Here is a 14,601-nt window from a genome sequence, read left to right on the forward strand (position 1 = left end):
AAGTTATCAGTTTGGATTTAGAACAGGTAGAACTAAAGATCTAGCTTTATGTTTAGAACTTAAAATTACATGGTTTCTAGTTAATAGAAAAGCATAATAACTATCTCTTAGATATGGATAGAGGGATTATTGATTAAAATAAAACAAAATAAGAATAAATGGTAGAATGTATAAGTGGATTAAAACCTTTATAGCTGACAGAAATATTAAAAATATAAAAAATGACTCCTCGTAGTAGTATAATTAGTCTCGTAATATTTTTTTGTATTTCTTTTATTTATTATTATTTATTTATTTAAAATTCTTGAAAATAGTACGCTCATTGGATAGAATATGATGTTGTTATGACAGCTGCTGACCAGAAGGTGGCGCTATTGCAGCTAAAAGTTGCCACCGGCTTACGAAGAAGAAAAAAGACCCTGCCACTGTCAACAAAAAACGTTGCGCCTTTTATCGCTATTTTTGTTTTTTGTTTTTCTCTATACAAAACTTTTTCAGATGGACATAGACGTTGGAACACACGAGCCGGGATTTGTTGGGATACGATTTTGTCAGGAATGGTGAGTTGCGGCCAAAAATAAACAAAGGAAAGTGGAATTAGCATGTTAGCAGAAGTGCTACCAGCTTGTTGCCTACAGAAGGATGTCCCGTATTGAACAGATTAAAATCAAAGTAACTTTGTTCATTCTTCTCCCAGTAACAACATGTTGTATCCAAAGGAAGACAAAGAGAACCGCATCCTGCTGTATGCGGTGAGTATTTGGTCAGAAACTAGCCGCTCATTTGTTAGCATACAGTTTGCAATGACATCTTCCTAAAAACGTGGATATTTTTAACCAGCCTGGGCTTTTAAAGGGACTGTGGGGTTTTCATGTGTTTAATATTGTCAGGAAAATGACCTTAAGCGTTTTTAAAGTTCGGGGGAATTAAGATATCCCCTAATGTAACCATTTATTCACAACCAGAAACAGAAAAACCCTTATTGCAAAGTGCATGTTTTAAACAAAGGTATAAATGCGTCATAAATGAATACTGGATGTAATTCAGTTATATTTAATTGATTTACTTCATATTTAATTTGAGACAAAACAAATGCACATAGCATTAATAGGGATGTATAGTGCAACTATTTGCAGAGGAAGAGCAGATCTGAAAAATAAACAGCAGCAGTATGACATTAGATTGAATAGTCTAGTATAAAATAAATTATGTTGATGCAATGAAACTTTAAAATATTCATTCATCTAATGTATAATTTCATATTTTAATATGTTTTGTTTTCTCTTTGAAACTGCAGTGTAGGAACTGTGACTATCAGCAGGAGGCTGACAGCAGCTGCATCTATGTCAATAAGATCACACACGAAGTTGAGTAAGTACTAAGATGTTATATTATCTGCTTTCTAGTTTTAAATGTGTGGCAAGATTACTCTTCTAACTTTTAGTACTTTAGGTTCCTTTTATTTGAGCGTTTTAGTTGTTCTGACATAATATACATGTTCTGTTTTGCTTTGTCAAACATATGGAAGACCGTTTCTCCATTAAAATAAAAAAAATGTCAAATAGAAAACCATAATTTTTAGTTTCAAAGTCATAATTATGATATACAAAGTCATAATGGAGATACAGAGTTTGAAATTCGAATATCTCATAGCTTGAAAGTCGAAATTATGACTTTGTATCTCGTAAATATGACTTTTGATTTGGCATTTTTTTACCTTCATGTGGCGGAAACTGGCTCCCATACAAATAGGCCAAATAAGATATATGGAAAAGGATACATCTCTTGAGTTATGATCACTTAAACTAACAGTGGACTTTAATGTTGTGATGTTAAGTTTTAGATTTTTATGTGGTCAACCAGTGAATTCAATTAGAAACTTTTTAGATGATTTTCTAAAGTACTGAGATGTGATCCTGTGGCAAAGCTGAGATTTTTCTAGGTTAGTGAATTATTCTTTAAAAAAAAAAAACATGTTATGACTTTGCTCATGCACTTCTTTCACTTAGAGAGGTCATTTATATTACTTTGCTGATCTTTTCTTCAATATGATAAGATTTCCTGCATGAAACTGAATTTACACGTTTTAATTCAATATGTGTGAAATACAAAATAAAAAATTCAAATAAAGTTGCGTACAGATGGGGGGCACTATACTGAGTTTGTCCTTTGATGAAGTCTGGCAGATGTGTTCATTTTAAACAACATTTCTCCAATATTGTGGCACTTAAGCTTCTATTTGCTTATGTAAAAATCTCTCATTTGTTGTGTAAGACGATTGATTGCCCTCTCCCAAATGGTGCTGTGATTTCTCTTCAGTGAATTGACTCAAATCATCGCTGATGTAGCCCAAGATCCTACGTTACCGAGAACAGAGGATCACCCCTGTCCAAAGTAAGTGCTCCCCTCTTCCACTTTATCTCTCTGTGGACATGTGGAGGTTAGTTTAATAATAATATTACACTAACTTTCAAGATAACTGAGAGTTACATTTATTTACATGCCAAGTCATATGCTATGTTAACAGAGCAGGAAAATTCAACCAAAATTCATCAGTCTAAGTGGACCATTTCAGAGCTTTTCAGCTTAAAAAAAAAAGAAAAATTATTTGAGCCACTTACATATGTGACATTAAATCAGATATTTATTCCATAGTTTTCATACAATGCTATACTCAACAACTTTTATGTCATTGCCCTGGGTGCCACTGCACTGGCGGAGAAAAAATTCAGAATAAAAGAGACCTGCTGTGTGTGAAAGTAGCAGTAGTGTCATCAATTGTACTGCGCTCCTTTGAGGCCAGAATTTAGGAGCAGTATGTTTCGTACCAGGCTTTTGTTTTTCTTTTACAATCATTTCCTCTAAAAACACCAAAAAAAGCAATCAGTGGGAAGGATCAATATGTGCTGTATGATCAAAATACAATAGATGATAAATGGGAGTCATAGATAATTGGTTACAATTAATACAGTTATTAATAACTTCTTATTTATTTATATATATAAGATAGGGTAGACTTTATCATTTAAGATGGATGTGGAATTTAAATTCACTTGAAAGATTTTTTGTTTGGAGTAAAACTGGAACATCCTGGAGGACAAACAGTCTCCCAATATACATATGTTTAAATCATCATACAACAATATGATATTTGTATGGAAATGGAGGGTGGTGATTATCTATTTCTCATCAATTATGGGGTTTTTTTTTTACATTGGCATTGTTATAAATTATAAGACTACTGGTAGTAGTGCAATTACAATGTTATTAGTAGTAGTAGTTGTATTATGATTAATAGTCCTATTATCACTTTTGGCATTAATTGTTATTGCTATTGTTTATAGCATTATGTTATAATAACTTTTATCTAAAGTAAATTTTAGTTTTTGTTCAGCAAAGGGGTGGAATTGAATAACCTTTGTCTTCTCGCTCCTTTTGAACAGACTTCTTTTTCAGTGGTGTCTTTCTCCATTGTTTTTTAATTATTCTCCTATTTAAAAAAAAAAAAACTAAACATTTACATACACACACAAAAACGTTTGCAATTGGCGATTTCGCTTTATTGTCTGAAATTAAGATTTTAATTAATTTATTAATCTCTGTATTTTTCTACGGACAAACAAAACATCTGTGAAATGTAAATTGGAGCTTTTCTCTCTATTTTTCTGACTCAAACTTGTACAAAAGCAAAGATCTGCATCAGTTAACAGTTTTTGGTTGTTGTTTTTTTTACAGCAGCTGTCAGGTTTCTTTTTTTGTTCAATGCTACGTTTTATGTTGTCAGGGTACCATGTTTTCAAATTTGTAAGCTTCAATGCTTCAAATGTTTGGTGTATGTTTGTATACACGCACACACACACACACACACACAGATATATATATATATATATATATATATATATATATATATATATATATATATATATATATATATATATATATATATATATATATATATATATATATATATATATATATATATATATTTCTGTTGGTATTTTAACTTAGTTAGATTTTTTTTTTCTGGTCACTTTTCAGATGTGGTCACAAGGAGGCAGTGTTCTTCCAGTCTCACAGTATGAAGGCTGAGGTAGGATGATGTCTTTATGACCTTTCTGTATTTGTTCCTTCGTAAATCTTCTGGTTGTATTTAAATGTTTTATGGTGAGCAGCAGTGTTATCTGGAGCATCAGCGATTTTCTTTCCCACACCTGATGAAGTAAAGTGTAAAGCCCTTCCGTTGCAACACAGCTTCACTATTATAGCCTAAATAAACAGTACTTAGAATTCATCAACGCTACTCTCCTTCAAACAGCTATCAGAAGCAGAAAATTGCTGATTTGATAGATCATTTTTACTGAAACTTATTTGTTTTACAGAAAAACAGAATTATTCTTTAAAGGATATAGTTTGCATAAGAATCTGCTATATTTTTTTCTTTAATCTTAACTCACAACCCAGTGCTTTAGAAGTTATTTGAACTTTTGAATCATTCTAAACTGAATCTAAATTAGTTTGGGTTTTTTTCCTTCCCAGGATGCTATGCGTCTGTATTACGTCTGCACGGCTCCTCACTGTGGACACCGGTGGACAGAGTAGCAGCTGTTTATCATGGAGAAGTCTGTCCTGAACAGTCCAAGATGGAGCTGGGAGATGGACCTTTTTTTTGTTGTTGTTTTTTTTTTTTTTACTAGCAGACCTGCTTTGTAATATACTTGTTTTCTAATTGAAAACCATTCACTGAATAGTTTGATTAGTGATGCTCAGTTTCAGTTTGTTTCTTGTTAGATTTTAAGAATTTGTTTTGGGGATTTGAATGTAATAAAACTTTTTATTTAAAAAAAAAAAAACCTCCTAAGACACTTCTGCTTTTTTGTTTCCCTATTAGATGAAAGAAATGGGATTCTGGTGACAGAATCACTAATTGCTGACATGACTATTGGGTACAACTTGGGCTTTGAGATCTAGATCTTAATTTCATGTGGGGTCTGTGCAGAAGATCTCATATAATAAGTAGGCTACACAGTTAAAAAAATTAAAAAGTCAAAAATATGAAGACAATTTTGGCACCAATTAAGAAAGTCAGCTTGTTCTTATGACTGGTTGGAAATATTGTCAAAGGAATAAGATCTTACACTGCAAAAATGTTTGAAAAATGCAGTTGTTTTTTCTTTTTTTAAATATGAATTGTCCTGTTCCTTTGGCAAAGTGTATCACCTGCTCAATTCAATAGAAAAATATGCTTATTTTAAGAAAAAAAATTTTTTTTGCAGTGTACTGCTGAATGTTTGTTTATCTTTCTCTGAGTACTGGAAACATGCAAAAGAAAAATGTTGAAGCAAAACAAAATAGACAGTTTTAAATCTTTGTTGAAGAGAATTTAGGCAAGAGGGAGTCTGGCTAAGCAGAGTTTTATAGATAAGTCATCAAATAAATATGTCTCTTTCACTCAGAGGACACATTAGTCATCTGCAGCCTGTTGCAAACCACAAAGCACAATGATAACCTGCATTTAATGACTGAAGTTTTCATATGCAGAACATCTTAATATTATTGTTGTTTTTCTGTGAGGTAAGGTTGTTGAAGGGGGTATTGATAACACAACAAAAGAAGAATGTGGTGCACAGCTTTAAATGCATTCAGATATTCTTTAATCCAATCAACCTCATTGATATACATACACCAAACTGACATCTGGATGAATTCTGCTTAAAGCTCGACATTTTTAAGCCATCATAACCTGACAATCCTGCTTAAATATGGGAGCTGTCTTCTTATAAATGGTAAAGCTTATTTAAATGTATTGCTTTATTGACCTGGGTCTGACTTTGAAAACTAATGCGAGCTTACTTTATTGTTTTGTTACCAGAACCAGTTAGATTCGACTTTGGGAACCTTTTATTATTTAAAGGTATAGTGGAGGATTTCCGCCAATTTTTGAAAAGACCCGCCCTCTCCTTAAAAAAAGAAATGCACATGCAAAACCCTGTACCCGCTCCCGAGAGGGAAGGGCTATTAAATGCGTGTTTAAAATTTGCTGTTTGCATCACTCATACAAGCTCACTTTCCACAAGAAGATTTGCAGTTTTTCCTCTATGTCAGACTCACCACCGGTAAGTGAAAATGGATGAGCACATAGGACAGCCTTACATAAACATATCAGCAGAATGATTGACAATTAAGAGGACCACTTATTTTGATGATCCACCTGAAAAAAGAACATCCTCCACTATAGCTTTAAGATTTAACCATAAAATTATTGTTTTAAGCAGATGAGCGTTGTAGAGCAATTCCTCCATGTTTTCTCATTTTTTTCCAGCAAACTTCATTAACATGATGCAGCTGACTCCTTTTTGTATCAAATTGTCAAAAACCTTTTCTGGAAATAAGTGGACCCTCCAAGGGAGCAAGGTTTGCAACTTTTGCGGTTCATGTTCAGTTCTAGAGATTATTTCTGGACATAAATGGGTTTTCACACAACATAGGTGAACAGAAAAATTTGCATTCAGGTTTTGAAATAACTAAAGCTTAAAAAATTGATAACCTGCTCCAAAGGCCTTACATCAACCCCATTAAGGTTTTGTCTATAACCTGCAAGTGTCAGAAAACTAGATGAGGTCAAGGAACTTCGTCAGTTCTCTCAGACTCTCAGACGGATATATCAGTAAAACTTTTTTTTAAATTTTTTCCCCTGTAGGTTAGAGAAAGCCCTGATAAATTACAATTCTTCTGTTAAAAGGACATGAAACTTGCATATTATATAATAAATCTATTGCAAAAAGAGACAGTTTAGCAGCTTTATTAAATGTTTGATGTAAAATTATTTTTAACCCCTGTTATAATTTGTCAAAATCTAACAGTGACTTCAATCAGATTATCAGTACAATGGGGATCTAGTTTCTGGAAGGGAAATAAAAAAAAAAAACGTTAAAAAAAAAATACAAGATCCTGCCAAATTTCCTGAGTGAGCACATTTTCATCTGATATAATTTTATCTTCCTGTTTTAAAACCTCCCTACGCTGCACTGTTGTAACTGATTTTTAAGTCTGAGATTTAGAATAATCCGTCATGAGTATCTTTTACCAGGATTACAATATTCAGCACCAACGATCACACCGTTTCAAAAAGCTAGAAATAACACTGTAAAAGGCTGGATTTTCCTGATCTCTGAATCACCAAGGAGGAAGCTGCACTTATTTCAGTTTCCTCTACAAGCAAACATAGTGAAAATACTGCCTCTTTTAGCAAATTCTTACATTTTATTTGAAAGTATTTTCCTAGGTTTACATTTGTTTCCTTTCACTTTGTTTTACTAAGCATATAACCAGATGAAGTACACATGGCCATTTATAGCGTTAAAGCTACAGCATTTTACTTCCTGCTTTCTGCTTTCTTTGGGATTTACAGTAAGAAAAAATCTGAAGTCATGCATTTCATGCAAATAACATTTGACCTTTTCACTTGTAAATTATATTTCTATTCTGTGGCCGGTGGTTCACGTTTAACACAGAAAGATTAAAAGCAATGAAATAATATTTTTACACACTAACATTACTGATTATTAGCAATTTTTTTTTAAATCTACTGAGAAGAGAATATTATAGAGGGAAACATAAGGTTTCTCAAATGCAACACAATGGTTGGTACTTGGTTATTAAAAAAGTGAAAGAATATATAATGATCAACTATAGATATAAGGAATTTTTTTATTGTTGCAAAAACAAAAAAAAGATTTTTTTGAAGCTGCAAGCAAAAATACTCTGGATTTTCTGCCTTACGAAGATTAGCAGGTGATGGCATTACAATGGTTTATGAGTTACCACTCACCAAGGGCTGTTTCCCATAAAGATGGCTTATGACTCATCACAAATAAATGAAAAAAGCCAGCTAAGGCTTACCATCATATGCAGTGAATAAAACTCCAGATAGAAAAAAGGGAAGTATGGCAAGATTTGGTGCCAAAAACCAAAGCCAGAAACTTCATTTGAATTCCGGTGACTTAGATTGTAGCCAATAAGAAACTGTTTTGACTTTCTCAACTCTGTTCGCTGCAGCTGCCAGAAACTGGAGCATGAAAGAGACCATCGACGGCCTAACGTAAGTCAACTACCAATGTTTTTTGGGGATTTTCTTAGCTAGTATAACACATGTAGATGACTGTGAATGAGCTCTTGACTCTAATATCGCTCTCATTCTGTTTATTAACAGCCAACGTCTTCCTGCTCTGTGGGAAGTTCAATAGTGGGATATTGATCTGTAGCCTACGAGGGGCGTTCAATAAGTAATGCCCCTGACCCGATTCCAGATCTTTGATTAAGCTGAAATTTTGCATGTGAGGTTATCTAAATCTCTATAGATTAAGTAGCAAATTACAGCTCTAAACTATTTGTGATTTCTGACTTACAGGTGAACTGAGTAAAGTCTGAAATGGAGCCTGTTGAGTGTCGAGCAGTGATCCGGTTTTTCTATTGGAAAGAACTCACACCACGGAAGACTTTTGATGAAATAAAAGTAACTTATGGCTATGATGCCCATTATATGACCTTGCAAAATGTCTTACAAGGTTATATTATGGGACATTATCACTATGAGCTACTTTCATTTGATCAACAGTCTCTGGTTGTGTTAAAATGCAAAAACACAGACTTGACTCAGTTTGAACACCTGTAAGTCAGAAACCACAATTAGTTCATAGCTGTAATTTCCTATTTAATCTATAGAGATTTAAATAATTTCATATGAAAAATTTCAGCCCTTGTAAATTCACTTTAAACGTCTTCAGTGCTTCTTTCTGACTTTTTTTTCTGTCCTTCCATCTCTAAGATGCTGTTCATTTATTTGCTCTAACAAACCTCTGAGGTCTTTACACAACAGCTGAATTTATGCTGAGATTAAATAACACAGAGATGGACGCTTATAAACTGTTGAATGGTAGCAGAATAAAGGAATCTCATTTTCTTTTTTACTTTGTGTTCATCTATCATATAAAGTCCCACTTAAATTAACTGTATGTAATTTGAAATGGTTTATTTGGTGTAAGAATGTTGGTTTTTTAACCTGTTTTTTTAAAAGCCCTCCTTACGCTTCCATAAAGGTATATCTCTCAATGATCTTTCTTATATAACAAATGTTTTCCAACTCCTAAATCATAAACAAGCCACAACACTTGCCGTCTGTTTTTTTTTTTTCTATGGGAAAACAAACATGTCAGTATTTCATCATAACCGGCAGATTTCCTGTCAAAACTCCGATAAACTTTAGAAATCATTTCTTATCTGTGTGAACAAATCTGTCCAGCCTGTGTTTACAATATTCAGCCCATATTTATGTACACTTCCTCCTTCTTCCGGCGTGTATATTCCAACCAGCTGGTTATGCAACTGTATGACTATTGCTCTGCCGGCTGTGCTTGCTGTAAAATAACTTGTTGGCATGCTACAAAAAAACAGCTTGTGAGGCGAGGTGTAGTTTCCAAAACCACACCCTCCTAAACAAACTATGATAAAGGAGGTGCTGCATGGTCAGTCTTCACACCTATAAGCTGCAGTGTACAGCCTCATGGAGCAAACAGGTAAGGGAATAGATACTAATTCCTCCTAATTATTTTCTTTGAAGGTTGTAATTTTAATCATGTCTTGATCTGCTTTAAAGTTAACATAGTTTCAAGGGAACAGTGGGGAGCAGCCACCCCGAAACAAACGGAGAGTCTCAAAGGTCCAGCGCAGAGAGTTGTGATACACCACACGGCCCTCCTGAACTGCAAGGGCCTGGCAGAGAGTAAGGACCATCTTCTTAGCATCCAGAGGCTTCATATGAAGGACAGACACTTTGATGACATCGGGTATAAGTGAGTATGTTTTCGCTCTTCATGTTTTAAATTTTAAGAAAGTTTTTGGTATGAAAATGTGACTGTCTCAATGTTCTTTCTTTCAGTTTCCTTATTGGAGGAGATGGCAGTGTGTTTGAGGGTCGAGGATGGGGTATGAGAGGGGCGCACACCAAAGGCCACAACGATGACTCCTTGGGCATCGCATTAATGGGCAATTTTAACAGTAAGCAATCCTTTGGACTACAGCAGTGGTTCCCAAAGTGTGGGGCGCGCCCCCTAGGGGGGGCGCAATGGCATTGTAGGGGGGGCGCGGGAAGCGGTATGGATGAATGAAGAAAAAATAAAAATAAATAAAAAACAGCGCTTGCTTGACTGAGCATAATGGACAGTTGTGACGCTGCAACCCAGATTTGAGAAGATCTACAGCAAAAAGCAGGCTCACTACAACCACTGAAGAGATGGGAGGATTAAAGTACAAAGAAAAAACTCTTAAATGTTTTCACTCCATTTTGCACAGAGGCTTTTTTAATGTATAGATTACAGCAAAGTTAAATATTGTTACAAATAAAAAAAAGAAATATGTTTAAAATAACACAGACAACAAAGAATCCTCTTCTAATCTACAGTATAGAACTATGAAAAAAATACAGTTACACAAAAGTGTTCCATTGTAAAGATGGTGTGTAGTTTGTTTTTTTGCAACCTGAAGTGTGAAATAAACTTCAGTGGAGTTTGGAGATTTATTATATCTGATCTAACGATGTGTGTGCCCAGTTGATTTTTTTTTTTTTTGGGGGGGGGGGGGGGGGGGGGGGGCTTGGAAATTTTATTGTAATCCAAAGGGGGGCCCAGAAGAAAATCTTTGGGAACCACTGGACTACAGCAACCCCCAGCTTACCAACAATGAATCAATAAATGGGCTTTCAAACTGCTGACTCATCTTTAAACCACGTGGATGCTAATAAAGCCTGACTTCTACTTCCTTTGATTTTAGATGACACACCAAGCAAAGAGGCGTTGTTGTCAGTCAAGCAGCTGCTGATTTCTGGAGTCAGACAAGGATTCATACAACCAGACTTTGTGCTGTATGGGCACAGAGATTTAGGAGCTACAGAATGCCCTGGAGAACATCTTTATGCTGCACTGCCACAGCTGAGGATATGACCTTGAATGAACCTCTCAGGAAAAAGAGAGGAAGAGGAAGTCTAAACCGCTGACTTATTTCAACCCTTTACCAGCTCCTTTCTAACCCCACGTTGGACATTATGCCATGTGGGTAGAGCTCTGATTAGATTTTCATTGGTGCTGTTGAAACCACACTAACTTGTTCTCAGGAAGGACTCCGATTGACCCCCTGATACCAAGAGGTCAGTAGAGCCTTGAAATTGTGAAGACAGGAGCCAAGGTTTGCCCTAACAATCACACTACCTGCAGCGACTTGCTCTCTTCATCCAACTGGGGGATGAAGATTAAACTATTATTGATCTCACATTGGAGAACTGCATTTAACCCGTCCCCTTTGGTAGTGATGGGCTGCCATCTTGGGACGCAATTGGGGGTTAAGGGTCTTGCTCAGAGAGCCAGAGTGGCAGTCTGTGGGAGTGGGGCTCAAACTTAATACATAACCTAAGGATTCCAAGCTCTATGCCCTAACCCCAGGCCGCCACTCCCAATCCAGATGATATAAAGCGGAACATGAGACATCAGACTATCCTCCTTCTTTGATCTCTGTGTGGACCAGTCATCTGTCTACCACTATTCATTGATTATCTAAACAGACCTCAGCTTGAACCCCACCTTGAACACCTCTCAAGAGCTGGAGTTTTAGAGATATTCTCACCCAGCCATCTTTATTTAGTTCACTGAATCCAGTCTGATCATTGTTTCCTGCTTCTTAAACATCAACTTTCAGGAAAAATTGCTCAACTGCTGCTTAAGAATTCCCATCAACAAAAAAACCACCCTGATGATTGATCATTTTTATTATCCTCTCTTTTCAGTGATATTATGGCTGAGCACCTCAAACTGTTTTAATGCTTGTAAAGGGGGTTCTTTTCCACCAGAGGGAGCCATGACAAAAGGCAAAACAACAGGAAGCACCATGTCCCTAATAGAAACATTCCCTAATCTTAGGAGCTGGAAGTGTTCTGTTGTTTTCTACCATGTAAGCTCAAATACTTTAGTCAATGTGCAATATAAGAGTAAGAGTGCAATTCAATTTCTCATTTAAACATAATGGATGTTTCTGTTCATTTTTATGTTGTTATTAATTAAAGATACATATTGTTGGGTTAATCTTTGTTTTATTCTTTATTGATAATTTTTGTTTTATTATTTTAATTTGGTGCCCATCGTTAAGAGATCAGAGCTAAATTCTCCCCATCTGACTCACAAATTGGAAACTGTTCAATTAAAAACAAAGTCTGTAAAGAACCATACTGTTCTCCGGTTGTCACCGAAAGATCATCCAAAATTTCAAAACAAGAGGTGGATTCATGTGATGAGACTGAGGGCAAACATCTAACCGGATTACAAATGTTGGGGCAGCGCTGCGCCCTTTCTGCAGGGCCGAAGGCATTCCCGACAAGTGCGCACTTGTGCAGCGCAGCGATGTGCGCAGAGAGGCCCCTGCATCAACCCGACTAACAGGGGAACAAATTGCATGTAGGTTTTGTGGTTCACGGAGGTCAAACAGTTTCTCACTGAAGAAAACAAACAAGCAAACACAATAAATCAAACGTCACTGAAACAAAAAGTTGAATATTTACTCAGAAAAATTATCCTTTTTTTTCTTTTTTAATTTTTTGGTGCTAATTTGTTGATTTTGAGCATATTTAACCGACAAAACATATATTTGCGCTTATTACAGAATAAAATGGATTTATGCTTCTTATTTTCCAGATCACTGATAGATTTAGGCAGCTAGTAGCTTTAAAATTACAGAAATAAATGCTTGATTAATGGCATAAAAGTGTCTCAAAAGTAACTTAATCCAAAGGGACAAGAGAATAGATGGCCACTCAAAACCTGAACAGAAAACCTTAAAAAGGTTTGACTACTCAGGTTTGGATATAGGGAAATGAAGCGAGTACAAAAAAATGTAGAGAATGGCAAATAATCTTAAAGTTGCAAGAAAAAAAGAAAGCCAATATGTGACTTTCTTCTTGTGGTGGAATTTGAAATATGTCAAATGGAAAAAATAAATAAATAAAAACTGGTGTTTATCCTTTTTTCTGAAAGTTTGTGTTTTCACCAGCCTACAGGCGTAATATTAAACTCAAAATGCTTATGAAAGTAGGCCTATATAAATATAAGAAACAATATTCCAATTAATCCAAGCTCATTACTTACTGAAAAAAATTGTGCTACGGCGTTTGGCATTTACTTAATCATATTTAGTTACTCCATGTTAGCAGGGTAAGACATAAAACAATTGTGTTAAAGTAACTAAATATGATTAAGTAAATGTCAAAATCGGTTGCATTTTTTTTTTGAGCATCTGATGTTTTGTATGTAAGACTGTCTGGACAAGAAATACCCATACATGAGTATGAGGATTTGATCTTTAACAGAGAGAGATCTTTATAGATAGATAGATAGATAGATAGATAGATAGATAGATAGATAGATAGATAGATAGATAGATAGATAGATAGATAGATAGATAGATAGATAGATAGATAGATAGATAGATAGATAGATAGATAGATAGATAGATAGATAGATAGATAGATAGATAGATAGATAGATAGATAGATAGATAGATAGATAGATAGATAGATAGATAGATAGATAGATAGATAGATAGATAGATAGATAGATATCGTCTAATTTTCTCATTTTCTATCTCGTATATCATAATCTGGCTTCCTGAAAAACAGTTTGTTTTCCTTTCTGTTGTTTATGTTGGGGTTATGCATACTACACCCAACTATTTTGCCAACCTCTGATGTGCAGAGATTAATGGAAAAGTAAGGAGAAGGTGAGGCCAGCCCAGAGGGAGAGGAGGGTGTACGGGGTTGAATTTCAGCTTAGTAGAACTGTTATAATTGCACCTAAGAGTTCACCAATCAGTCATACAGACTGACAGCATGAACCTTTATTTCTCTTCAGGTTATAGTGTCTGGTGTAACATAGTTTGGGTGAAACTTGTGCTTGGTGTTGTGTTGTGTTGGATACTTTTCACGATTGACATGTTTGCAAAATGGGTAAACATAAATAAGAATAATAGTTCATATATAATAGTTATAATATAATAGTTTAATAGTTTGCAATTACCAAAGCAGCCCTTGTATCTTGTAGGATTATCTGAGGTTTGTTCATTTAGCACCATGTGCGCTAAATGTGGGAAACACCTTAAATTAGGTGTATAAATGTTATTTTTTTCTGTCTAACAATCTAATCAGTTTCACAATTATTTATTTGATCAATAGTACGTTTTATGTTTGCATGTATATGTGTGATAATTCAGTACTGCTGTGATGTGGCATGGAAGTTTTCTCAGAGTCAAGAAGAAAGAGACCACGTCTAATGACAGTTTCTGAAGCAATCAAAATAAATCAGAAACTGTTTGTTGAGATTTATTTGAAAATTGCTTCACTGGGCCTCATTTATCATAACGGGAAGCAGATGTTAGTGCAGAAGTTGTTGAGCAATATGCACAACTGGTGATTTATATATAGGAGTATTAAAATGCAGGATAAGGTTTGTCTATATAACTTTGTTATCGTGGAGATCATCAAATTTAAACCAACTGCAAAAGTTGTACATG

The 14,601-nt window shown here is 34.9% G+C and overlaps 2 protein-coding genes across 2 annotated transcripts; both read left to right on the top strand.

The window, feature by feature from the left end:
• The first annotated feature begins 392 nt into the window (after window positions 1-392).
• polr2i (RNA polymerase II subunit I) lies at window positions 393-4,700 on the top strand. The gene is made up of 6 exons (XM_038285817.1): window positions 393-560; window positions 698-752; window positions 1,298-1,371; window positions 2,320-2,394; window positions 4,039-4,090; window positions 4,537-4,700. Exons 1-6 carry the CDS (start codon window positions 499-501, stop codon window positions 4,597-4,599), a joined length of 381 nt encoding a protein of 126 aa, XP_038141745.1. The 5' UTR covers window positions 393-498; the 3' UTR covers window positions 4,600-4,700.
• Window positions 4,701-9,428: 4,728 nt separating this feature from the next.
• pglyrp5 (peptidoglycan recognition protein 5) lies at window positions 9,429-11,336 on the top strand. The gene is made up of 4 exons (XM_038285852.1): window positions 9,429-9,572; window positions 9,653-9,848; window positions 9,935-10,053; window positions 10,825-11,336. The coding sequence occupies exons 1-4, from the start codon at window positions 9,560-9,562 to the stop codon at window positions 10,992-10,994; spliced, it is 498 nt and encodes a 165-aa protein (XP_038141780.1). The 5' UTR covers window positions 9,429-9,559; the 3' UTR covers window positions 10,995-11,336.
• Window positions 11,337-14,601: the final 3,265 nt, after the last annotated feature.

Source organism: Cyprinodon tularosa, unplaced genomic scaffold (assembly GCF_016077235.1).
Source record: "Cyprinodon tularosa strain WSP-4 unplaced genomic scaffold, ASM1607723v1 ctg215, whole genome shotgun sequence".
Classification (NCBI taxonomy): domain Eukaryota; kingdom Metazoa; phylum Chordata; class Actinopteri; order Cyprinodontiformes; family Cyprinodontidae; genus Cyprinodon; species Cyprinodon tularosa.